This window comes from Peromyscus eremicus, chromosome 8a (genome assembly GCF_949786415.1).
Source record: "Peromyscus eremicus chromosome 8a, PerEre_H2_v1, whole genome shotgun sequence".
NCBI classification, from domain to species: Eukaryota; Metazoa; Chordata; class Mammalia; order Rodentia; family Cricetidae; genus Peromyscus; species Peromyscus eremicus.
The window spans coordinates 62,117,088-62,143,639 of record NC_081423.1 but is presented as its reverse complement, the minus strand read 5'-3'; the positions used below and the strand labels follow the sequence as shown (position 1 = coordinate 62,143,639).

The following is a 26,552-nucleotide window of genomic DNA, read 5'->3' as shown; positions in this document are numbered from 1 at the left end:
AAGGTGTTGGAGTAAGTGGGTGGGGGCTGGGACCCAGGGTCTCTGACAGGAATGCTGGCCTCTGTGTAAACAACCTCAAGCCCCTAGGTGGGGAGGGGCTGGGCAGAGGCTGTGCCCGTGGCAGCTTGTGCTGGGTGGGAGGGGAGGTAATGGGCTGAGGAGTTGATCTGCTGTGTGCTTCCCAGCAGAGGGGGTTGGGGTGGAGACCTGCCGCATGAGGGACCCCCCCCCCCCCCCCGCACCCTGCTAACTCATCAAGGCCCCCATCATTTTTGAGACCTCAGAGCAGCAACAGCTGGGAGCTGCTCACCTGCAAGGCTGAGGCAAGACCAGCTTGGGCTACATAGTGTGACCTGGTCTCACATAAAGACAAATGGAAGGAAAGAAGAGGCAGAGCCAGGCGGTGGTGGTGGTGGCGGTGGCGGTGGTGGTGGCTCCCGCCTTTAATCCCAGCACTCGGGAGGCAGAGGCAAGAGGATCTCTGTGAGTTCGAGGCCAGCCTGGTCTATAAAGCAAGTTCCAGGACTTGTTACAAGCCAAGACTGTTACACAGAGAAACCCTGTCTCGAAAAACCAAAAAAAAAAAAAAAAAAAAAAGAAGAAGAAGAAGAAGAAGAAAGAAAAGAAAAAGAAAAAGCAGCATCAAGTCCTTCCCAGACCTACTGAGCCAGTGTGTGTGTGTGTGTGTGTCTATGTGCCTATGTGCATGCAAGTGAAAATGTGTCTGCATGTGTATAGACGCCAGAGGCCAATGCCAATTCTGAGTTTCTTCTTCTTCTTCTTCTTCTTCTTCTTCTTCTTCTTCTTCTTCTTCTTCTTCTTCTTCTTCTTCTTCTTCTTCTTCTTCTCCTCCTCCTCCTCCTCCTCCTCCTCCTCCTCCTCCTCCTCCTCTTTCTCCTCCTCCTCCTTCTCCTTCCTCTTTCTCCTCCTCCTCCTCCTCCTCCTCCTCCTCCTCCTCCTCCTCCTCTTCTTCTTCTTCTAGACAAGGTTTCTCTTTGTAGCCCTGGCTGTCCTGGAACTCACTCTGTAGACCAGGCTGCCTTGAACTCACTGAAATCCTTCTGCCTCTGCCTCTCGAGTTCTGGGATTCAAGACATGTGCCATCATGCCTGGCCTTAGTGTCTTCCTTAATTTTTGTCCACCTTATCTTATGAGACCAGGTTTTTCACTGAACCCAAAACTCACTGATTAACTAGGCCTGTGGCCAGTGAGCTCCAGGGGTCTGCCTGTCTCTACTTTCCCAGGAGTGGGATGACAGGACCACACCTAGCTTAGTTTATGTGGGTGCTGGGGATCCAAACGTATACCAAGTATTTTACCAACTGAGCCATCTCCCCAGCCCCCAGTCTCCAGTCTGGAGTTCCCCAGTCTTCCAGGCAGGTGAGGATGGTGGTACCCTTCACATCGAGGCTTCACATGCAGAGAATTGCACCTGTCTTGGCAGGTGCCAGATCATGGCTGGCTAAACTCTCGGTAAACAGGTCATGGAGCACAACCAACACTCTCTCTCATTCTTTTAGATGGTCTCAAATTCACTATGTAGGTTAGAACTGACCTTAAACTTCAGATCCTCCTGCCTCCACCTCCTAAGTGCTGGGGTTACAAGTGTGTGCCAAAAACGCCCAAGGTTATACAGTGGCGGGGATCAAACCCACAGCTTTGCGTATGCTAGGTAAGCAAGTACTCTGCCAGCTGAGCTACATCCACAGTCCCCAAGCACATCATTTTCTAAGATAGGGTGAGGGTCGTCAGGGTCCTCAGGAACTCCCCGCCGTTATGAAGAACCCCAGGGCTCACCATACCCTGCAGAAGGTACCTTGTGTGTGAAGCCCAGCTCCAGGCCCTGATCTCTGCTGCCTTGCCATGACCAGAGAATTCCAGACAAGCACAAGCTTCATCGGCTGTCCCCTGGGGACCTGGTTAAACATGCTTCCTCGTGGGGGCATCATTGTCCGGGCTGTGGTGCCTACCAACCCTAACCCATGTATTACTTGAGAACACTTTCACTACAAAACTCAATCAAACACACAGGGTGATTAAAATAAAATGCATTTCATATCAATATTTTCATTGAGAAAGGCCCAAGAAGTCCTTGGGAGTAGACAAAGGTATTTGTTTTCTTAAATACAAAGTATAAATAACTGTACACGATGCAGCTAAATATTAGAGTGGCGGCATGGCGCTTCCTGGTGGTCACCCAAAGTGCTTCCATCAGGAGATTCATTTTTTGCCGTTCTCAGCTTCAAGGCTCCAGGGAAGTGTGTGAGGGGAAGGAAGGGAGGGGAGGAAAGGGAGAGAAGGAGAGAGAGAGATTCAAGTACTCCACAACGCTACTTGGTAGTGCGTGGGGTGCGGGGTGTGATGTGAGGGATTTGGAGAAAATCGCGTTTCTGTCTCTCCAGGCCCCTGACCAGCTGGGGAGTTGAGTCCATCACTGAATTCTGTACCAGAAGCTCTAACTCCTGGGCTGTCAGAGCCTTGTACTTCTGGGCTGCTCCAGGGGACTGCCCTTTTTCGCCCCATAGGAGAAGACTGCACCAAAGATATCTTCATGATAACGTTTCTGACTCTGCGGAGGGAAACAGAGACCAAGGTTTTCAGCTCTGCTGGACCAGCCCCCTCAGTTCCCGTGTCTAGGCTGATAAAACCCTGGGGCTGCACCAGCTTCCTGGTGACGCAGGCACTCACTAGCCCTGTGCCTTCCTGCTTGCTTGGCATGCTGCCATCGCGCCTAGGTTCGGTTTCTCCTCGGCACTGCGTGTGGCCCACCCCAGCCTCTTCACTATCTGTCTAGTGTTCATCTCACACGGCGCCGGCGGATGTGAGCTCTGAGATCAGCACACGTGGGACAGACTGTGTGAGCCTTGCTTTCCCCGGGTCCTGAAGTCAGAGCACACAGCAGCAGGCTGAGGGCTCTGAGAAATCTTACAGGGAAGCCACCTGTTGGTGTTGCTCTTTGTGGACCTGGACATGTGTTCCAAATGATCTGACCTTGAGGTTTTTTTTTCCCCCTTGGTACTAGAGATCAAGTCTGGGGCCTCTCATGTGCTAGGCAAGGACTGAACTACACCTCCAGCTCTTGTTTTCTCTTTATTAATAAATAAATGAATAAGACTTCCTGCCTCTGTTTCCTGAGTGCTGGAATTAAAGGTGTACATGTGCCACCATGTCTGACTACAATTTTATGTGTGTGTGTGTGTGTGTGTGTGTGTGTGTGTGTATGTATGTGTGTGAAGCTGTACATGTACATGAGTGCCGTCAGAGGTCAGAAGAGGGTATCATGTCCCCTGGAGCTGAAGTTACAGGCAGGTCATCCTCTCCAAGAACAGTATATGCTTTTAACTGCTGAATCATCTCTGTGGCCCTAGATACCCCATACTGACTTACACTTATCACTCTCCTGCCTCACCTTCCCCAAAGCCTTAGGATTTACAGATATGGAGTGCCTCTGCCCCGCCTGCTTCTTGTAACCCTTTTGATGACAAAAATCCATGAACACATCTGACATGCACACTAAATACATTTGGGGAAGTATCCATGATGTCCTTGCTGGTCATCACACATGTCAAAATAATCTGTACCCCAGAACCTTTGTACATGCTGCTCCCCCACACAGAATAGTCTAGACCTCTGTCCTGAGTATGCACAAGACTTCTTCCTTACCTTCTTCAGGTATTTTTCTCAAATGTCACCTCCCAGTAACCCCCTTCTTCAAACAGCATCATTAAAACAATGCACACACCCCTCACACTCTGAGCTGCTGTTCTGCTTAATTCTCACCCGAAGCAATACACATTCTACGTGTTTTATTTCATCAACCCTGCCAGAGTGTAAGGTCCATTTAGGCTGGCTTTCTGATTTTTTTTTTTTTGAGACAGGATCTCATGTAGCCCAGGCTGGCCTTGAGCTGACTATGTAACCAAGGGATAATCTTGAACTCTTGATCCTCCTGACTCTGTTTCCCTCATGCTGGGATTACAGGTGTGCACTAGCATGCCCCAGGCCAATTTTTTTTAAACCTGTTTTTTTAACCGGTTTTTAGCCTCTAACACATAGTAGATGCTTAATATAAACGTGGAGCGTGAGTATAAGCCTTAAGGACAGGACTGGGAAGCAGAGAGAAGGAAAGGGAGAGAGAGGCCATGTACCTGGGCTCTCACATTCTGTAGTACCAGCACCCCTTCCCTCTACAAAATGGGGCAACAGTCACTCTTCCAGTTATGAGACGCCCTTAGAAGGGCAGAAGGAAATGTCACAGTGTGGTCCTTGGTGAGCACCTGGAACAAGGCAAGCCCTGCTACCAAGAGTCCTTCCTGAGCGACATGAGGGCATCCAGCCAGCAGCCTGCTGTAATAACTATATGTTTCCCATGGCCACTAGGGGGCAGGCCTCCCAGCCCTGGTGTCCACAGCCCTGCTCTGCCCCATGAGTACTTTCTGGAGGGGTGTGGGGAGCTGAGCCTGCTACTCTGATTCCACAGCTGGAGAAAAGGAACACATTGGCTGGACTTCTCAGCTAGCTGGCAGCCAGTGTGGAACGGGAAGTCCTACCTCCAGGAGCCCAGCCAGTCAGCCCCCTTCAGGTTTCTGCAGTGGTGGAGAGGGTCTCAGGGCACACACACACCCAGTTCTGCTGTTCTGGTCTTGATTCCAATGGCATGTGACCTTCCCCTACACCCTTGTCTAGGGTCCCACCCCGACTTCCATACCTTGAGCTGGAAGAAATAGTCCTCAACCTGCTCCTCGCTCAAGTTCAGCTTGGTAGCCACCAGCTTCTTCAAGGTGGTAGCCACATCCCGAGCCATGCGCACATCTCCACACACATAGAGGTGGCCCTGCTCCCTGTGGAGCATGCTGAGTACCTCGTTGGCCAACTGCTTCTGCAGGATGTCTTGAACATAGACCTAAAAGCAGAGGACATGGTGGGACCATCCCTGGATGCTGAGGTCCCTGTGGTCAGGCACACATATGGTCAGGCCATGGGGAGGGGAGGAGGGCCATTGAGGGCTTTAATCAGGACCTCAGCTCAGGATACACGAGTATCCTGACCAACGGAACCCACAGATCTTCCCTGAGTTCAGAGATGCTCCATCAAGCTAATGGCTCTGCCCAGAGCTCTGAGATCCGCCTGCCTATACCCCAGAAAGAAGGGGCTTCCTAGCATGTATCAGTTCCAGCTCTGATTTAGGGCTGGAGTGTAGGCTCCCAGGCTCCCCATTTATAAAGAAGGGCCCGGAGTTGGTCAGGACTCTGCTTTTTCCATATACAATGGCCAATGGTCCAGCAATTGGATCCAAGGGGGATCCTCAGGGAACAAAGTTCTGAGCTGAGTCTATACTGACTGCTCATGCCCCTGGAGCACAGTGCCCATTTGAGGGTCCTGGTGGAATCAGCTCCACATTCTGGTCTCACTGAGCTGAGCATAAAGCCAACCTACAGGACATCTTCCGGCACGGCCCTGCATCCCAGGGCTGCTGGGCACCTACAGCTGGCTGCGTTGCGGAGATTAAGCTATAGTGTGATTCTCAAATCATTCTGGGCTTGGTCTTCTCATCATAGTGTTCTTCATATCACTTGAGGCTGTGCAAGTGTCTCCACTTTGGAGCAGAGGAGACGAAGGCTCAGAGAGGGAGGGCTGTGTAGCCCAGGCAGTGGCCATCATGCACTCTCTGGGGGCTTGCTGGGTGGCTGCACTTACCTTGGGCTTGCCTGGTAGCCGGGAGTAGCCTGTGTGCACCTGGTGCAGCACTCCTTTGTGGATCATCTCCTGCATCTCTTCCCGATAGAGGTGGTCCTCCTCCGGGTGCCGGCACCCGAACACCAAGGTCATACGGCCTCCCTTGAGCCCTTTAAGACCCAGAAGGTTGCAGTTACCACAATGGCCACCAGAGGGCAAACCATGACCACCAGGTGCCCAACATGTAAGTTTCTTATTTGGTATTATCCCACTTTATAGTTAATGGAGGCACTCTTGAAGAACAAGGTTCAGTATCAGTTATGATTATGTCAACCGGTCTATCTTTATTTTGCTTGCCATATTGCATTTTAATTTTATTTTTTCCTTTTAAAATATCATTATAGCCAGTACTTGGGAAGCAGGGGCAAGAGGATTGTTGCAAGTTCAAGGCCAACCTTGTCCATGTAGGGAGTTTTCAGTCCTGCCAGGGATACACTAGCAGGATCTTGTCTCTATTATATGTGTGTGTGTGTGTGTGTGTGTGTGTGTGTGTGTAACATGCTAAGGGCATTCTTTTAGTGAAATATCAGACATTCTGTGACTTCTTTTGTGAAAACCATCATTCCCGACACAGTGTCCTGACAGAGCTGCTACATCAAATGCACGTGGTGAGCCTTGGGTGTCCAGGACATCCCAAACAACCTCCTGATTGCCCTTGACTGCGCTGGACTTCATGTTCACGGTCTTAAATGCCAAACATTGCTAAAAGTTCTACAAAAGCCCTCTCAGAGGATTCAAGGCATAGAGACGTCCTTTCTTTTGGGCTATTTCTTAGCTACTTAGATCTTTATCTAAGATCTATTGCTTTCATCTCTTAGCTCTGAGGACCTCTTCACAGGCTCACTCTATGGGTTACTCCATCGATGGCACCAAAGACAAGGCCAGTGTTAAACACACAAAAACTAACAAACCCAGCAAAATGGGCCGGGGAGATGGCTCAGCAGGGAGAGGAGCTTGCCATTAAGCCTGACAAATTGAGTTTGAACCCTGGGACCTACATGGTGGGAGAAGAGAAGCAAGTTGACCTCTGACCTCCACGTGTGCATCTGGACACATGCACCCCTCTAAATACATTAATAAAAAACAAGGAAACATGGAGGAGACGTGAAGTGGGCAGGGCGCAAACCCTCCAAATCCGGGTACCCACTCACGGGTTGGGGTCCAGTGTAACACTTTGATGTGCATGTGTAATGATCAGATCATGGTGACTAACATGCCCCCCTCCTGTACCTCTGTGCTGGGAGTCGTGGAGCCGCTGTCGCCAGAAACTGCGGAAGGGGGCAATGCCCGTGCCGGGCCCAATGAGGATGCAAGGCAGGGAGGGGTCCTCAGGGAGCTGGAAGCCACTGACACTGCAAGGAGACAGAAGCGGGGAGACCTTGGTCTTCAGACACCCCGAGCCGGAAGCACATGCATGATAGAGCTGGGAGCTAAGCACCTGGTAGGGTGGCACTGTCGGGGATGGAGGGAGACATGGATTCCCAAGCCCTGTGCAAAGCTTTGTCCTCCTGCCCAGGCACGGCACCTCCCACACGCGAGTCTTTTGGTGAAAGGGCCAGTTTCAATGGACTTGGGACCCCACCACGATCATCACCATTGTCCTCGCCATTGACTCCACCACACCTTGTGGCCAGATGGTAAAATGCAGAGATCCAGAATTACCGCCCCCCCCTACCCCACACACAACCTTTATGGGCCAAGGGGAGCACTCAGTCCTAAATCCTCCCCTTGTAGTGCAGAATCCCCAAGTCCAGGGGTTCCGAAGGGCCAAGTGGGTGCTTACCTTCGCACAAAGCAGGGCACTGGGTCCTGGGGCTTCAGGCTGCTGATCCAGGTGCTGCAGACACCGTGGTGTAGGGGACCCTGACCATCTGCAGGGACAGCACAGATCTAACCAACAACCCCCGGGGTCATCACGCAACCCCACTGGGTGCTCTTCCTACACTGCCAGACCCCCTTGGGTGCTTAGTTCCTGAATGATGAGTCACTTTCTCTCCCAACTCTCCACACAGAGCAGGGAAGGCTGCGAGGGACCTGACGGGCAATTGCTCCCTTTGCCATTGCAGACACGGGGTCACAGAGCAGAAAAAGGAGCAGGTGACTAAAGTCCTAATGGACTCAGGTCCATGCTCAGGTCTCTCACTCTTAATCTAGAGCAGTAGTTCTCAACCTGTGGGTCGTGACCCCTTCAAGGGTCAAATGATGCTTTCATAGGGTTTGCATATCGGATATTAACATTAAGATTCACAACAGTAGCAAAATTACAGTTATGGAGTAACAGTGAAAATAATTTTGTGGTTGGGGGGGGGGGTCACCACAACACAAGGAGCTGTATTAAAGGGTCACAGCATTAGGAAGGTTGAGATCCACTGCTCTAGAGTATCTCCCAAGTGTTTGTCTAGGGACCCTCCAGCACCCCCTGCCAAGGCTCTGCCTACATCAGTGTGAAGTGAATCCCCAGAGCTGGCCACTGTAGTGTCCTCATGAAGGTGGCCTTGGCCAGTAGGAGCCCTGGGTGAGGGATGTCTTTCACCCCACTCCCCGACCCCCATCTCTTCTGGCATCTCAGTCTTCCCCGGCAGCCTTTCCTGGGCTTGTAGGTACCCCAGTTTCCTCTGGGTTACATTCACTTCCCCATGACCAGACACATGAGGAGGCCTCCAGCAACCCAAGTAGTCCTTTGGTTCTGTTCTGCATAAATCGGCCTTCGCAGGGCTCACATGCATCTCCTCTCTCACCCAATGATGAGGTCTGGTCTGTCTACATACAGGCTCTGCCTAATCTTTAGAAACTCTGCTCTTTGCCAAGAAGGGAGAGCTCTGCGGTGTGGCCCCTGCCCAGCCCTTCCAGCTCAGACAGAGCTCAGTTACAGATGTCAGAACAGGAAGCAGCCAGTCCACCCAGTGCAGGATCCAAGGCTGAGAGCACAGAACACAGGACCTCCAAGTCTACGGTAGCTGCACACACACCCCACTCACTCCCTCAAGACACCCATTGCTTATGGGCACCCATGCAGCCATATCTTTAAGTATTGGCATGCCCGAACTCTTTACTGGCTCTGTGGCTACTCTATGAGGGCAGGGCCTGCTGGCAGAGTTTCCACACTCAGTGTGGCCCCCAGCACGGAGTGGGACATGGCCACCACAGAATGAGAGCATTGGGATAGAGAACAATCCATACAAGATTTCCTTCCATTGGGCTGCATCATTAGGATCACCAGCAACAACTGGGTTCTCCGGTGTTCAAGGCTCCTCACATTTGAACCTATTCAACAGTCCGAGACTGTAACAATGGTCCAGCACTTCACTTCAGCACTTAAACTCCCTGTCTCTGCATCTCCAGTTATTAACAGGGTGTCTCGGAACAAGTGGGTTGGCCACTCCCTGCCCTTCTCTCCTCCCTTGTAAAATGCACACGGGAGTCAGATCTTACAGTAATGGATGGTAAACCAAGGGGTGAGCTTCATGCCTGCCTCACAACAATGTGCCCCACACAGCTGCTCACATTACTGATAACTCTGGCAGGTGGCTGTCACTGCATCGTGTAGCCGATAGAGACCAAAGCTCCATCGAGGTGTTGAACTGCTGCCAGGGCGGTTAATCTTGGCCATCAACTTGACACACCCAGGAAGAGGGAGACTCGGTTGAAGAATTGCCAGACTGGCCCGTGGGCAGGGCTGTGGGGCATTTTCTTGACTGTTAACTGATGGAGGAAGAGTCTAGCCCACGGTGGGCAGTGCTGCCCCTGAACGGGTGGTCCTGAGCTGTATAAGGAAGGTAGCTGAGCGAGCCAGACGGAACAAGCCAGTAAGCAACATTCCTCCATGGTTCCTGCTTCACGCTCCTGCCTTGATTTCCCTTGATGGTGGACTGTAGCCTGTAAGCTAAACAAACCCTTTCCTCTCCTAAACGGTAGTGGAGGTGGCCATGGTGTCTGTCTGTCACAGCCACAGAGAACAATCTAGTACAGCTGCCCTAGAAGTAACACGTGCAGATGACAGCAGATTCCGCCTGCCTCACCTCGGGTCCGGTAGGTGACCACAGCCACAGTGAGGTGGATCTCCGAGGGGGTGTGGTCCTGGGAGGAGCTGATAGAGTAGTAGCGGGGCTTCAGAAGGGGGAGCTGAGAAAGCAGGAAGGCAGCAGGCACCCGCAGCGACGGGAACTCTTCCAGCACTTCCAGGAACGTGGGGCTGTTGCTGATCTTCCAATCATTGTACTCCGAGGGCTAAAAACCAAGGGTAATGTGAGGGATGGGGGGGGGGGGGGCTGCCATGTGTAGGGGAAGGAGCTGCCCCGCCCAGTATTTATCCGTTCACTCAACAAACATGGGCAAGGACTGGTGCTGTCCAGGGTGCTGAGGCCACTGTCTTGGAGGGGAAGCAAGGAGCTGGGGCAGCCAGTAGCAGTTCTCAATTGTGCCTAGAAATGTATTATGGTTGGATTAAGGTGGTGGTGAGGCGGAATTGCAACCCCAGCTAGTCAGAAGGCTGAAGCAAGAGGGTTCCAAGTTCAAGGCCAGCAGGGTCTACAGACCGAGTTGAGGGCGAGCCTGGCTAACTTAGTGAGACCTTGTCTCAGAATGAAAACTAATAGGAAAGAGAGGAGTTTGTCTCAGTGGTACAGCACCTGCCTGGCATATGTGGAGCCCTAAGGCCAACCCCTAGGGCCCACAAAACAAGGGCAAAAACAAAACCAAGAGCAAGCAACAAAAATCAAAACACAAAAACCTCCCCCAGTATTAACACCTCATGGGCAGGGCTCAATGCCCTTTCTTTGGGGAGGGGAGTGGAGGCAGGATCTTGTTCTATAACCCAGATTGGCCCTGAACTCTTTTGTTGGCTGAGGCTTGTCTCTAACTCACTATCCTCCTGCCTCAGCCTCCTGAGTGCTGGGATCACAGGCATGCACCACCGGGCCCAGCCGGGCTCACTTCCTTATTATACTATAATTTGGAACCAGTTGGATCTGGGTTCAAATCGTGGCTAGATGTCCTTTCTAGCTTAGCCTCAGTCCTTGTGGAGTGAGGCAGATAGAGCTTTTCACACAGGGAAGTTGAGGTGGTGGTGATGTGTCCAGCGCCTTTTACAAAGACAACTCTGTCGCTCCACTAACTCATTACCCCAGCCCCCACCTGCCATTCCATCCAGTCACCCACCACTGAGTTTGTCCCACCTATGGGAAGACAAAGGTCATACATGGAGGCTGCCCCTCCATGGGCACATTGGAGGAAGTGCACTTTGGCTGTGTGATGACTACTCTTTGCTGTAAATGTGACTGGATTTACGATCACCATGGAAACACACCTCTGTGCCGGTGTTTCCAGAGGTTTAACCGGGGAGGACCCACCCTGAATTTCCATGGGCTGAGGCTCCAGACTAAACAAAAAGGGGAAAGTGAGCAGAACATCCGTGTCCACCTTTCTCGGCTGCCTCACTCCGGAAGTGAAGTGACCGGCCACCCACACTCCTGTCATGACTCTGCCCTGACCGACTGGACCTTCCTTTCCTTCTGTCACGTATTTTGTCACAGAAATGGGGCAAGTCATGAATACAGGCACATGATACCGACTCTCAGAGAAACTCATTTGCTCAGTACTGCTGTGTACTAAATAAAGATGGGGCAGCAAAGGATGCCCGGCCCCCACCAGACACAGACAAATCACACCTAAGGGACTCAGGCGGGTTGTCTCAGAGGTCGAACTCGGCTCTGGACTTCGGTTCTCTCCACTCTGTGAAATGCTCCTGCCTCCCCCCCCACAACCACCTCACCTGACACAGGGCTTCCAGTCTCTGCCTTTCGGCCTCGTCTGTGGCCAGGTGGGCCAGCTTGTGGAGCTGCAGCTGCGTGGGAGGGGTGGTGATGTCTAGGAAGTAGGTGAGGGCTTGGCTGATCGAGCAGGGGGCCAGCCTCTTGTCCTGGACCCAGTAGCTGCCTGAATGGAAGGAAGGGAGGTGTCAGGATGGGGAAAGGCCCAACTGGGGTCTCTCAGAAGACTCCTATCCTCCAGCTACGAGGAAGGGAAGACTCTGATGTCTTGGCTCCAGACAGAGCAAAGATCGGGCACTGGTGCTGAGGCAGGGCTGCCAGGGCAGGCTGGTTGATCGCTCCCACATGGGCACCCATATTGTCATTGTCCTGACAAACTAACCACATCCTTCTGTGACCCCTGCGTGTGTCTGGCACCCTCAGGGGAACTACACACTCATAGCGACTGAGTCCACTGGAGACGGATGTACATCCCAGGGGCTAGTCACTCATTTAGAGAAAGATTTATGGCTACAGTCCCCTGGGATACCAAGTCAAGAGGCTCCAGGTGAACAGATCAGGTGGCCAGGCTTCAGGGGTCCCAAAAGACAGCATTCAGAAAAGTCACAGAACGATCTGGGGCCAGCAGACCCAGGTTCAAATGGGCTCCTCACTTCCCAGTTGAGTGTCTGAGCCCTGTGGCCTCCAGCTGCTTCCTTGAGAGACAGATGAGATAACACAGGCCGGTCTGGCATCGGCAGGGAGGAAAACCACACTTGAGATGTGGTTGGCGCGGTGCCTGGTCCACAGGTGTTTACTACATGTCAGCACATTTCTTTTATTACCCTCCCTCCCCTCCCTTCCTTCTGGAGAAAAGGATTGTATTATCAATGGCATCTCATCTGGACCACTTCTGTATCCTTACAGCCCTAAAGATGCCTCAAGCCCCTTGTCTCAGAGGTTCGGGCTGACTTGCTTTCTTCCTGGTGGTGGTGGACACTCGCCAAGTTTTGCTTCTCTGATTCCTCCTCTGAGAGGGGAGGACACACTCATGGAGTCATCACTACCAGGGGAGGCTGGGGAGTTTCTCCCATGAGCTGGGACTGGAGCACACCAGGACAGACACAGCCCCAGTCCTCGGGGATGGGGGTGAGGGGAATGGGTTTTTCTGGGGGCCCAGGGCTCACCACTTTCATCCAGCACCTCCAGGCACATGGTTTGGTGGGGCGAAGGACAATCCACAACTCGCTCCAAGATTCCCTGGACCAGGGCTGTCTGGTTGCCTGGGAAAATCCCAAGGTGTTCCCCAGGCAGGTAGCTGGGGCCTCGGCTGCCCTCGGAGGAGAGTTGGACGAGGAGTGTGGTACGGCTATAGAAGGAAAAGGGAATCCTGGGTAACTGCCGCCTCCCTAGCATAAGCTCTCCTATCACCTTCCTGCTGGCTCCCTCCAGCCTCGGCCACCAGCCAGAGTTTGTAGCAGGACCTCCCCTCAGCTGGGGACCCTCAGAGCTCCATAGTTTTCCAGAGGAGTTTGGCCACAGCTCTCCCTAGCAGGGGACAGAGTCCCGAGGGCTTGGCCACAACTCTGCCACAAGAAGCATCTTCCCAGGGTATGTGGGCATTGGAAGTAGCTTTTTCTTGTCTCCAGAACAAATTCTGTTCTCATTGAAACCGAGGTCAGTTTCCCCGATGGATAGGAGTTAGGAAGAGGAAAGATAACACAGATACAATCTACAGATCACCCATGACCCTCGACTCCCTGGCTGAGAAATTTCCATCCTTGTCAAATATCCTCACAAAAGGTCTGAAGACTCAAATGGTCTGAGTATCCCCTGGTCACTCCTTTTAGCGAGAGTTCAGAGAGGAGGAAGAGCCAGTGAGGCAGACACCTGGTTCCCAAATCGGGCAAAGGCAGGGGTGTCAAGGACTAGCAGAGAAGCTGGTCCCGAAAGTGGCATCCTCGGCAGGCATGTCTCCCCTCCCCATGTACAGACTGACTTGCTCTGGTCCTTTATTCCAGAGCAGGTTTGGAACACCGGCCAGGTCTCCCTCGTCCTTACCTGGACTTCTCACTCTGCAGATTCTGCTGGGATTTCAGCCTCATGGTGAACACATTCTTGGCGTGCATACTGCTGAGAGCTGAGGGGACAGAGCCTGAGATGGCACAGGGCTCCTGTGCTGTGGTGGGGGAGCCCCTGCGCTGTGGTGGGGGAAGCCCTGTATGCTGAATCGATTATCCCTGCAGGCTACCCTTGTTCTTGCTGTTCTGTTAGGTTTTTCCTCCCCCACTATTTGTGAGTCACAAGTAAAGAAAGACCCTGGGCCTGACTGGATGTGGTGGCCTAAGTCTGTAATGCCAGCACTTGGAGGTGGAGGGAGGAAGGTCAGGAGTTCAAGACCATTCTTGGCCATATAGCAAGTTTGCCACCAGTCTAGGCCAAAGGAGACCCTGGCTCAGCTACCTGTCTCCACATACACACAGAAGGGGGAAAACCATAACTAGAACTAAACAGCCAAAAAGATCCCGATGGACAGTGGCTTTGCGGTTGGGAAGCACCGGGAGATTCAGAGTAGACAATAAAGCACCGGAAGTCTCCGGCTACCATCCCAATTTGGGATTCTTAGAACACCGCAGAGATACAGCTAGGCACGTCCTAACGTGCAGACACCTTTGTGATGTCTGGACTCAGGAAACCCAGTGTGTCACCCAGGATGGGCGGAGCTGAGCCACTGACTGCTGCCCTGAATCGCCCCAGGAGTCTTCCTCATGGCCCGTGGCTCCCTTTGGAAGACTGACTCCAACCTCCTTTTCCCCACATGCTACCGCTCGCTTCATTTCCTTGAGCTGTAACTTCTCCTGATTTGCCACAGGCCAAGCGTCATAGGTCAGTTTATGTGGGTCAGGAGGCTGGCACAGTGCCTGGCAGAGTTGCCCCCACCACCCACCCACTGACGCTGGCTCCCTGTTCTCACTACCTCTCTCTCAGGGCTTCCTTCTGACTGCTTTTTCTCTGAGCCTGAAGTCCTGTGCCACAGGCCTTGTAACCAGGGAGACAGATACCCGGCCATCCCAGCTGACTGCCTTCACTTAGAAGAACATGGTAGATTCCTTGACTACTGACTGGTTCAGGGCTCAGATAGCCTCAACCCAGGCAGGAAAGACCAGTAGGGTACAGAGGGGCTGGTACCTTTGTTGAGGTCTAAAGGCTCCAGGCTCTGGGTGAGTCTGTATTGGTGTGGCTCCCATATTGCGTTGGAAATGTAGCGTTTCGGGATCTGGATGTGATGTTTGCTTCTAACATCAAACGTCTCACAGGCCGCCTGGAAAGTTAGGAAGAGTGGCATTGATTATCACCATCACCACCCTTCACCATGGGTCAAATACTGAATGGATGCATGCCAAAACTCCTAGGTGTATCATCTGATGGGGACCGAAGGGGCTCAGAAAAGCCCAGGCTTGGTACACAGTGGCCATTGATATTATATATAATGAGTATTAAAGTGGCCATCATATACTTATCCTCTTCCCACATAGTGAGGGAGGTCCGGGGCTTTCCCATCCTAACAGAAAACCTCATGGAGGAGGCCCGAGTCTTAGGACCAAGTCTGCTGGGCTTCCAATTGCTGCCCTCTCACTTCAGAGATATGGTCCCTCCATCAGCAGGGCAGAGTCCAGAAAGTAAAGATTTAAGGAGAAAACAGCCAGATTGTAAGAGGTCAGCAGTGTGGTCCCTGTCCCCACCTCTGTAGAGCTGGGAGACTGAAGCAAGACACCATTGTTACGAGGTGGCCAGGGCTACCAATAGGGAAGTCCTTAAGCCAGAGAAGTTCAGGACAGGGAGTAGATCAGCCGCCTCCTCCCACCCAGAGCAATACACCTGAGTGACACTCTCCTTGGTGGGGTGGGGGTTGGGGAGAGCCACTTTGACTTGAGACATCAGGCCCACAGCCCTGGCTTACACCTGGCAGAGGTCATGACCCCCAGGACACCAGGCTCAGATGTGTTTGGTATGAACGCATTGTATCCTGTCTGGCTGGACACTGACCCGGAAGGTTTGCACAGCCCAGCTGCGGAAGGCGTCCTCTTGCCCGCTGAGTTCGTCCCCTTCTCCTGTCGGGGCGAGCTGAGAGGCTCCCAGGTGGGAGAGTTTCTGGTCGATGTCATGAGCAAAGGCACAGAACTGAGGGTACATGCTGGAGCCAAGGCCAAACACAGCATACCTGCCCAGGAGAAAACACACACAGAGACTTCAAGACGCACGGCAGCAGTAGCCATGGTCTGTAGGGACAGCCCTACTCTCCCGTGCCCACTGCGTCACATCACAATCTGGCCTTCCTTAGTCATGTGACCAATGCACTCTTGGCCTGCACACCTGCAAGAGGAACTTGGTTTCTGTGTCTTGATCCTCAACCCACTTAGAAGACAAACCTCAGACCAGGGACTCTGCCCTTGGACGTCTCTAAGAAGACGTCCTGTGTACACCCAGTTCCATGGTCTGATCCCAAATGGCCCAGGAGGCAGGACTGTGGGAGAGTGCCTCACCTGAAGGTGTTGGTGAGTTCTCTCAGCATGAACAGAGCTTTCTTCAGAGTCTACAAAGACAAGGAACCAGAGTTCTCAGGCCTGGACCCACAAAACCGCTGCTTGCCTTTCCCACAGCGGTTCATTTAAACCTTGGCCACACCGAGCAGGCCAAGAATCCAGACCCACGGGACAAGCCACTGGACAAGTCCAGCTGAGCCAGCTCACATGGGCCCTGCCCCTCAGTGAGAGACCCAGAAGTCCCTGGTATCCCCACTTAGTCCTGGAAGAACACAGGCTCCCTCAAAAAGAATAAGAACCTCGCTCCTTGCTTGGAACTTGGTAGGAGCAACATATTCTCTAAAATAACTTTGATTTTTCCAGGGAACTGTTTTAGGCAGCATTTTAGGGACCCATCATATTGTGGGGAGCTATGACTTGGGTAATCTTCTCTCATGCGGTTTCTTTTCAATGGCCTTTTCATCCCTCCAAGCACTAGAGAGACAAGCTCAAATCAGTGCTAAACAAGCCTCACATCTCACTCATCCTTGCCTCTGCTCAAAACACAAGGGCAAGCAGGCCTGGGTGAGGCGGGCTAGACAAAATTCACACTTTTGGTCCATTTTCCCTTTGTGAGAATGAAACATTTTCTTTGAATAGGAATTCTTTTTTAAGAAAGATTTGCATCTGAGAGTGTGTCTGGGTAAGTGAGTGTGGGTGCCCAGGGGGGCCAGAAGTCAGCTCTGGGTCCCCTGGAGCTGAAGTCACAGGAGGTAGTGAGCCACCAGATGTGAGTCCTGGGAATGAAGTATGGTCCTTTGGACGGGCAGCAAGTGCTCTGAACTACTGAGCCATCTCTCCAGCCCCTAACTATGAATTCTTGTTGAAAGGGAACTTGAGACAAGATTTCCTATAAAGTCCAGGCTGGGCCCAAATTTGTGATTCTCCTGCCTCTGCCTCCCAAGTGCTGGGATTAGAAGTATGCATCACTACCCCAGTTAAATAACTATTTTTGAATTTTAAGAGAAGGTGGTTGTGGCTGCTGAGAGAACTCAGCAGGTAAAAGTGGCCCGAGGGACCCACATCGTGGAAGCTAAGAACTGCCTCCCTCAAGTCCCTCCACATGTGAGCTGTGGCACTTGCACACGTACACGTGTGTGTACAAACAAGAAAGAAAGAAAGAAAGAAAGAAAGAAAGAAAGAAAGAAAGAAAGAAAGAAAGAAAGGAAGAAAGGAAGGAAGGAAGGAAGAAATGTAATGAAGATTATCCCCTCAGATACTCTAAAACTAGAAATATAGGCTGGCCAGTCCACAAGAAGGCATTGTGTGCCCCTGGGAAAGTGGCACAAGAGGGACCCGGAGTGGCCTGAGCACTTACTTCTAGTGCCAATGCCCTCTTCAGGTCATTCTGTGTCCCCTGGACCCTTCTCTTGATCCCCCCAAGTCCCTCTTCCCCCCTGATGACCAGGACGCCGGGCCACCCACCTGCCCATTGCTGGGGCAGTCTCCATTCCCAAACGTGCTCGTCACCACCAGCAGTAGCTGCTCCTCTTCCAAGGTGCTTGCCTTGTACTGGTTCATGCAGACAACCTGCGTGGCACACAGGTGACATCAGCCCTCAGCTCCCAGGAGGCCCTCTGCGCTCACCCCAGATGCCTGCCACCTAAGTGTGTACCTTGGTGTTGAAGGCGTGGCTGAACAAGGCTGCCAGGTCCCGGGCCAGCGCTTCCGACTTCCCTGTCTCCGTAGCGAAGAGGACCGTGGCTCTGACTCGGGAAGCCATGGCCTTTCGCATCAACATGGAAGCAAAGAGCACCACTCTGTGGGGACGGACAGACAGACAGACAGACAGATGCTGTGCTGAGTCAGCTTTCAGAAGAGAATAGAGAAGGGACAGCACCAGGGGTGGTAGGAGGAAGCACCCTCCACTTCTCACTGACTGGTTGGTGGCCCCTGTACACCCTGACTCAGGCCCTTTGGGACGTTTGGGATGCCAGAAGCGAATGAGTCTCAGAATTGGTGTCTAGAGTTCTAGGAGCCAACCCCATAAAGAACATTCTCCGTATGCCCTGCCCTTCATGGCGGGCACAGGGAGGCTGTCTCTGTGAAAGGGACACCGTGTGGACAGCAATCCTGTCCATGTGGACAGCAATCCTGTCCACTTTCACGTACTTCACCAAGACTCTGAACCGGATCTCTCTCCTCCTGGGCCTCAGCTTCCCGTCCTGCCAGATGTGAGTCTTCCAGGGCTCGATCTGCAGGAAAGAAGGGAGATGTGATGGTGGGGGATGGCTGGGCTCGGGCTGGGGGATGCTGGAGAGGCAGAGGACCCTCGATAGCACTCATGGAAGCCTACTGCATCCACATCAGCAAACCTCAGCAAAGTGGCACCTTCCAGGCCCTACATGGAGCCACACAGCATTGGACACTTGGCTTTCTTTGTTAATGTCCCAGAAGGTAGAGGCCCAGCTGCTTTTATCATCCCTTTATTGGGTACACTAGATAATATATAACCTAATCTGGGGGACCTTAGAGAGGACAAGTTGGCCCTCAGCTGGCATGTGCTGCCCTGGGCAGTCACACTACATAGTTTCTGCAGCCGAGCTGCTGCAAGATGGGGAAGGTGGAGAGGCTTCTCCCTGACCTGATAGTAGTAGAACGGAGATAGGACGTAGTTCAGCATCTCCTGGTGGAACACAGGAGTGATGCTCCCAGACATTGGAGGGACCAGCCAAATCCAGTCTGCAGGGCAGCCTCCTCGGGCCCGGTACTCATTCTTCATGTGCTTCATGAAGGACTCTGAGGCTGTGTGGTGATCCATGATGGTCACGTTCTGCTTCTGATGGAGAAGAAGATGGAGTGGGCTGAGATAAGGGCAGGAGAGGAGAGCGGGCAAGCGGCTGCACCGGAAGGTGGGTGATCTATGCGTGGCTCTGCCTCTGTTCCTGGTCCTCTACTGATTGCTGCAGAAATACACACAAGTCCACAGACTTAGAGACTTAGGCCGTCATCACAGCCACTCACAGGGCAGCCAGCCCTCAGTCACACGGTAGCTTTCCCTCAGACCCTCTAGGAGCATCTAGAAACTCATATGCACGGGTCTCCACGCATCGCCAGCAAACAGCAAGCCTCAGATGTGGGCCATTCACACGGCACCACCTTGTTTCAGGTAAAGGAGATATGAACTCCAAAGCAGCTCCCTTGGTGGAGTGCTTGCCTGGCATGCACGAGGTCCTACGTGTCTGTAATCTCAGCACACGGTGGTACAGGCAGAGGATCAGGAATTCAAGGTCATCCACAGCTACATAGGGAGTTCCAGGCCAGCCTGGGCTACCGGAGACTCTGTCTCCAAAACAAGCAAACACCATCCTAGTCACCTGTGGGGATAGGGAGGACCAGTGTGTAGGGGAAACGAGCCATAACATCTTAAAATTAGAGGACGTGAAGTCTGAACTAGCCTGGAATGATCCAGTAAAAGCAGCTGCACCCCCAAAGTCTGGCGATCCATTCAACCAAGAGTTCATGACTGAGGAGATGGCTAAGTGGGTAAGGGTGTTTGTCACCAAGCCAGATCTGAGTCCCGTCCCAGGAACCCACACAGTGGAAGGAGAGAACATGGTGGTCAAAACTCTGTCCTCTCGTCAGCCATGTGACTTTGAGCTACGAGTTCATTAACCTTGACAAGCCTCAGTTCCCTCATCTGTGAAATGGGAGGCAGCGGTTAATGTATGAGTTCCTATACCGTGAGGTTGCGGACAGAACGTGAAACATCCTAAGCTCTCAGTGGGTGTTATCTGCTCCCGTCCATCTGCCAAGGACTGTGAAAGGCCACGGGCAAAGGAGAGATGGCACAGATCTCCATGCACTGCCAGCAAACAGCCAGCCTCTCCAGGAGGCCGAAGGACGTCAGCCGTGAGGGAGGCAAGCAAAGGCTGCTTGGGAGAGACAGCAGAGAAAGCCTAGTGTCGAGGATAGACCCCGGGGAGACATGGGAGTCAGGACAGCTGCAAAGAGAGAGCATGAGTTCAAATTGGCCAAGGGAGGGGCACTCCTGGGGAGGATGCTGTGTGAGCCAAGGTTGGCGGGTATCACCGGATACTCGGCTCTTGAGTCTAGCCACATTAAAACTCACATACAGCTGCTGCTAGACTCGTGGAAGGGTTCTGTGCTGGTGGGCCCGTCCCAAGAGGAAAATATCCTCAGTCAAGAATACGCTGAATGGGCACTGGGGTGTAGCTCGGCTGCAGGGTGCCCGCCTAGCCTGCACCAAGCCCCGGGTTCAGTCCCTAGCACCACACTATAAAACAAACAGCCCACACCTGTAATCCCAGAACTCTGCGGGTAGATGCAAAATCAGAAGTTACATAGTGAGTTTGAGGCCAGCCTGGGGTGCATGAGACCCCATCTCAAATCCTTTTTAAAAGGCATCTTGTGTTCCAACCATCTTAGCTTGACTACACAGCACACTGTAGTGCCAGCTGCTGGCCCTTTCAGCTGCCATGGCTGGTTGTTCAGGTGTGACTTGCTTCTGCTGCCCAGCTTCAAAAGAGCACCCAGACACCACCATTAGTTAGTCTAGGAAAAACCAAAATTCAAAATCCTTATACAGTTAGCTGTACATGCCTGTAAACACAGATATTCTGGAGGCTGGCGCAAGTTTAAAGCCTGCCTAGACAACAGAGTGATTCAAGGCTAGCCTGGGTAACCTTGTCTCAAAATAAAAACTAAAAAGGGGGCTGGAGAGAAGTCAAAATCCAAGTACTGTAAAATCAAACAACAACAGACCCAAGTAGGGGGACTGGAGAGGTGGCTCAGAGGTTAAGAGCACTGGCTGCTCTTCCAGACCACTGGGGTTCGATTCCCAGCACCCACATGGCAGCTCACAACCAGCTGGGACTGCAGCTCCAGAGGATCTGATGCCCTCTTCTGGCCAGGCACTGTACACACGTGGTACACATGTGTACTCACAGGCAAAACACCCATACACATAAAATAAAATGAAAACAAATACATATAATAGTAAAAGCTTTTTAAAAGATTTTTGAAAACCTCAAGTAAAGTTGCTCTGGATTCCCAGTGCCTTCACACCCTTGTAAAGTGAAAAGTCTCCCCAAGTAGAGCCAGAGTGAGCCAGGGACCATCTGTGCACATATACAGTGCCTTTGGATGTCTGAACAGGTCCCATGGAGCAATTGATGGCTATGACAAGTGTAGACACACCACCCACGTATGCCGAGTGCCCCCCGGGGACCAAGAGAGCTGTCAAAGGTGTCTTATAAATCGTCAGTTAATTTAGCAAGGATGTGGAGAGGGGAGTACTATCCTTACTCTGTATTGTTTAGTTTTGCTCTATGAGAAATAACCCATGGAGTTGCCCAGGCTGGCCTTGAACTCACCATCCCTCTGCTTCATCCTCCTGAATGCTGGACTTACAGTCATGCTCTATCATGCCTGGCTACAGCTGTCCCCAGGTCCCAAAGGGAACAGGAGCACAGGGATAAAGCCGAAGAGGGACAACAGAGGGCAGGCTTGGCCCACACAGGAACCAACTGCTGTGTCGACCTAGCACAGAGAAGCATGAGTAGCCCCTGCGCATGTGGATGGGGGCTCACCTCCATCCCTCCAGCCACTCCGTAACTTCCCATCCTCTGCCATGGGCTAGACTAGTGGTGTAGCAGTGAGCTCAGTCAAGATCCCAGCCCCACGGAGCACCCGGCAGCTCACATTTCCAGTGGAGGAAAGAAACAACCAAGAAAGATAGAGGTTGACCTGTGACCTGATGCCGGAAACTACCCGAACAAAACTAAGTTAAAGGAAGTAGAAGGGAAACTGGAGGAAGGGCCGCAGGGAAGAGCAGTGTCCAAGGAGGCATGGTCCAGGAGGGGCTCTTCAAGGAAATGGGTGGCTGAAGCCTAGAAGAAGGAGAGGAGCTGGCCATGGATGGTTTATAGAAAGAAGATTCTAGGTGGAAGGAAAAGTAAGGGAGCCATCGAGATGGCTCAGGGGACGGAGGTGCCTCCTGCCAAGCTGAGTTTGATTCCTAGGACCCATAGAGTGAAAGTAGAAAACAGATTCCTATTAATTCTCCTCTGACCTTTACACACACACACACCATGGCATGGACTTGGAAGCGCTACGGTCCTGTGGGAGGACCCTTTTCTGCTGAGTTTTTTAATCTTGCAAGGATTTCAGATGCAGAGAGACAGAAGCCAGGCTGGAGTGGCCGAGGAAGAGGCAGTATGAGGAGATGGGTCTGGTTGGCTGTAAGAGGAGCAGGAGAATGAGAGGGAGCCCAGGGGCTGGTAGGAACTGTTGACTAACTGTTCATTCCTGTCCTGCAGCCCACAGCTGAAACAGCCTGTTTGTGCTCTGTGGGAATGACGGGGCAGGGAGAGGCCCTGGAGATGTAGCCAGGAGAGACAACCTAAGTCTCTAAGTGACATCCTTGAGCAATGGAAGCAGAGTCACATACAGTGCTCAAGGGCAGGGACAGGCAGGCTTGGGAGGAAGGGAGTTGCCAGAGCCAGAGCAGTACAAACGTGGGATGCTGTGGGATGTCTTTCTGTACGCTGTGAATATGTACTGCTCTGATTGGTTGATAAACAAAGCTGCATTGGCCTGTGGCAGGGCAGAATAAAGTTAGGCGGTACGTTCAGACTGAAGAAGGGTGGAGTCGGGGGAGACTCCAGCCTGCCGCCCAAGGAGCAACATGCCAGCAGACTGGTAACGCCATGGCCATGTGGCAATACATAGATTAATAGAAATGGGTTCATTTAAGATGAAAGAGCTAGCTAGCAAGAAGCCTGCCATAGGCCATACAGTTTGTAAATAATATTAAGCTCCTGAATGATTATTTTATAAGCGGCTGCAAGACTGCAGGGCCCAGCAGGACGGGAGAAACGTACCACTACAGCAGGAAGCATGAATGCACGCATGCGTGAGTGAATGAACGATGCTGTACAGGGAGAATAGCAAGAACCAGATAAGTAGCTGGATCAAGCCACCTTCTTACCAAAGCCTCTACCCACCCACAAGACGCCTGGCGTACCTGGAAACTATGGAGCACAGCCACGTTGATCTCCGTGACGGCCCGGTCTTTCCAGAGGGAGGCCAGTGTGTGGGTCTCCAGGCCCATCCTTCTGCCCACTTCCTACAGAAGCCAAGTGACAAGGGTGAGGCAGTTGTGGGGACCCGCCCACCAGCCTGCTCCTCCAGCTGGCCCAACTGGGTAGCCTTGTCACCTCCAGGATGTTGTAGCGCTGCGTGTCACAGAAGTCTCGAACTCCAATCTCCGTGCCCATGTACCAACCATTGAAGGGGCAGGCTGGGAATTCAAGGCCGCCCACCTCCAGCAGCATGTTGGCTACGGCAGGTAGGGCATACCACTTCAGCCCGAGCTCCTGGAACCACTCATACCTGGCCAGGGGGAGGGGAGAGCCAGACGCAGTTAGGTCTTCTTCTTTGCCCACTCCCCTCAATCAAAAAAACAATTAACTTCAGCAAAAGAGTCAACCAAAGAAATCCCTTCTCTCTCTGTTTTTTTTGAGACAGGGTTTCATATCCCTGGCCTTGATTTTATGTAGCTGAGGGTGGCCTTGAACTCGTGATTCTCCTGACTCCTATCTCCCAAATGTTGGAATTGCAGGCATGTCTCCTCATCAAACCCAGTTTATGCAGGGTTGGGGATCAAAGCTCGGGCTTCGAGCATACTAAGCAAACATGGTCAACTGAACCACATTCCCAGTACTAGAAAAGTCCTCTTTAAGAGTTGATCTCAGTCACCCAACCGGGAGAGATCACAGGGCACACTAGGGTCATTCATTAAATAAGACATCTCGTTATTCAGTCATTCGTGCAAATGGAGCAGGTCTATGCCAGGCTAAACGCTGAGACTCCAACCGAAGGCAGCGACTGGCTAAGGACTCTGGCATCAGACAGCTGGGGCTCTAATTCTGCCTCAGCACCGACTAGGGTGCTTTCAGCCTCTCTGAGCCTCGGTATCTCCATCATTAACATAGAGTCAATAGCATCAAGCTCATGGGATTATTACAAACAGAGTATCCTTCATTGGATAGTTAGTCATTCCATAAATATCTATAACTGAGCACCTACTATATGCCTTGTACCTTGTAGACAGTGGGGATATACTGATGAAAAGCAAGATTCTATTCTCAAAGAAGTTACAGCCCAGCGTCTAGACTATAGACTGCAAAGAGGTATGCCAGTACACCAGGAAGAAAATGAGAAACAAAGTGTGATGTTAAATTAAAGGTGGGCGGTCAGGAAAAGCTTCTCAGGGGCCGTGGTGACATCATAGGGAACACCTCTGGATGAGAAGACTTGAGCCTTGCAAACTTCCGAGGAAAGAGCATGTCAGGTAGAGGAAGCAGTACAGAGGTCCTGAGGCAGGCCGAGTTCAGGGTATTCAAAGGTGAAGACAGTTAGCCCAGGGCCAGCTGTTAGCAAGTCTCCATTTATGGAGGTACTTCGCAGAGGTTCAATCAGCTATGCTCTTAAAGGCCTTGGGGCCCTACACTTCCTCTGTCTGGGAGGGGTGTCCTCTTCCTAAGAAAGCTGGGAGGCCATTGAGATGGCTCAGCAGGAAAGGCCACTAGCCACCAAGCCTGATGAGCTGACTTCGATTCTCAGGACCCATATGGTAGGAGAGAATCAGCTGACTCCTACAATTGACCTCTGACCACACACACACCACACACAAAACAACATAAACACACACATACATAAACACACACATACACACCACATAGACCACATAGACCATACACACAGTAAATATATCCCATATACAACACACACACTATATACAACCACCACACACAACGTATCACACAACAAATATGTAAGCACATCACACCACACATACACACATAAAACATAAACACATACCACATACACCACATGTACCACACACACCTTACACACACACCCTTACACACAAACAACACACACACACATAAATATAAACACACCACACATACCGCACACACATACACACACACACAAACATGCACACATACACCATATGCAATCACACATGCACACACACTCACATACACACCTGTTCACATGCACTAAATAGATGTAAGAAAAAAAAGTGTTGGGAGAGCTGGGTAGTGGTGGCACACTTCTTTAATCCCAGCACTTGGGAGGCAGAGGCAGGAGGATCTCTGAGTTCCAGGCCAGCCTGGTCTACAGCGAGAGTTTCAGGACAGGCTCCAAAGCTACACAGAGAAACCTTGTCTCAAAAAAACCAAAAACCAAAAACAAACAAGCAAACAAACAAAATAAATAAAATAAAGTGTTGGGATGAGTGCAAAAGGCCTGGCCGCTCAGACAGAAGCTGGAGAGCGTTCCTGAAGGCACTGCCTCCCAGGCTCCCAGGACCTTGCCAGCTAGGCGGCCGCTCCCCTCAGTCACTCCTCATAAAGCTGAGGCTGGAGAGCAAAGAGCACAGTGGCTACAGAGGGCAAACTGCCCTCGCAACGTGGAGGACTAAGCTGGGCTTCGGAGGAGGATAAGCATCTCCCTGAGGAGGGATGCATGCTTATAACCTGTATGTACCCTTGGTGGCTTACTTGGGATGCTCCATGGTCACCTCCAACACCAGGTCGGGAGGGATTTCAAAGACCTCTGGATCTTGGCCGTCAGCCTGCAGGATCAGAGGCAGCACATCGAAGCGGCCGTAGCATGGCTTCCAGCCCAGGTCGATGCACAGCTGGGGGAGAGAGAGGCCCATGAAGTCTGCAGCCCCGGGCACTGCATCTGTTCTGGGTTCCTGCCCAGAGGGACCCATCAAAGACTAGACAGGTACCTGGGTGAACTCCAAGCTGGCAGGGTCCCCTCTGATGGTGCCATCGGGCATCTGGTAGCCAGCGTACCGGATGAGCTGCGAATTCCAGATCCGGAAGTCATGCTTCCCATCGCTCCGCTGGGGGAACACAGTGATGGCCGACCTTCCCCAGGACAGGGATATTGCAGTTTACCAACTGTCCCTGGCTGGGGTGGGGCAGGGGCTCCCAGCCAGCCTCCCTTCACTCTCCCACTCTACAGTGCCTGCACCCCAGTCAGACTGATCACCCTCTGACAATGAGTCGTCCTCCTCCTGCCCGTCCCTCCCTATCCTTCAGGACCTACAAGGGAACCACCGCTCTAGGGCGTCTTCTGTCCCTTCCACACCCCGGCCTCCACTGCTTCTCTTCTCACAGCTGGTGGCTGTTCAGCTGCCATAGGTTTGTCAGAGTTGTCTGGAGTTGCGTTCTGGGGTCTCAGTCTCCTCTGCATCTCACCCTGCCACCCCCTTTTCCCTGACCCCTGGACTAGTCCTCTGCTGAGTCCCCATTAGGTGAGCACCAAGAGTTTGCTGGAGAGAAAAATGAGTGAATGACAGATTGAGTGCGCTGTTCAGTCCTATCAGTGGTGTGTGTGTGTGTGTGTGTGTGTGTGTGTGTGTGTGTGTGTGTGTGAGAGAGAGAGAGAGAGAGAGAGAGAGAGAGAGAGAGAGAGAGAGAGAGAGAAGGAATGTACA

The 26,552-nt window shown here is 52.2% G+C and overlaps 1 protein-coding gene across 1 annotated transcript in view; it reads right to left on the bottom strand.

Annotated features, from left to right (window-relative positions):
- Window positions 1-2,032: 2,032 nt before the first annotated feature.
- Window positions 2,033-26,552, bottom strand: part of Nos2 (nitric oxide synthase 2) — a 39,336-nt gene continuing 14,816 nt past the window's right edge. The window contains exons 7-26 of the mRNA XM_059269564.1: window positions 25,839-25,980; window positions 25,603-25,742; window positions 23,248-23,422; window positions 23,055-23,156; window positions 18,651-18,845; window positions 18,179-18,261; window positions 17,682-17,826; window positions 17,492-17,596; window positions 16,028-16,077; window positions 15,531-15,705; window positions 14,673-14,805; window positions 13,545-13,623; window positions 12,671-12,852; window positions 11,507-11,670; window positions 9,756-9,963; window positions 7,520-7,607; window positions 6,967-7,088; window positions 5,698-5,846; window positions 4,709-4,903; window positions 2,033-2,569 (exon numbers count right to left, since the gene is read on the bottom strand). Coding sequence (XP_059125547.1) covers window positions 2,471-2,569; window positions 4,709-4,903; window positions 5,698-5,846; window positions 6,967-7,088; window positions 7,520-7,607; window positions 9,756-9,963; window positions 11,507-11,670; window positions 12,671-12,852; window positions 13,545-13,623; window positions 14,673-14,805; window positions 15,531-15,705; window positions 16,028-16,077; window positions 17,492-17,596; window positions 17,682-17,826; window positions 18,179-18,261; window positions 18,651-18,845; window positions 23,055-23,156; window positions 23,248-23,422; window positions 25,603-25,742; window positions 25,839-25,980 — 2,731 coding nt within the window. The 3' untranslated portion in view covers window positions 2,033-2,470. The remainder of the gene's footprint in view (window positions 2,570-4,708; window positions 4,904-5,697; window positions 5,847-6,966; window positions 7,089-7,519; window positions 7,608-9,755; window positions 9,964-11,506; window positions 11,671-12,670; window positions 12,853-13,544; window positions 13,624-14,672; window positions 14,806-15,530; window positions 15,706-16,027; window positions 16,078-17,491; window positions 17,597-17,681; window positions 17,827-18,178; window positions 18,262-18,650; window positions 18,846-23,054; window positions 23,157-23,247; window positions 23,423-25,602; window positions 25,743-25,838; window positions 25,981-26,552) is intronic.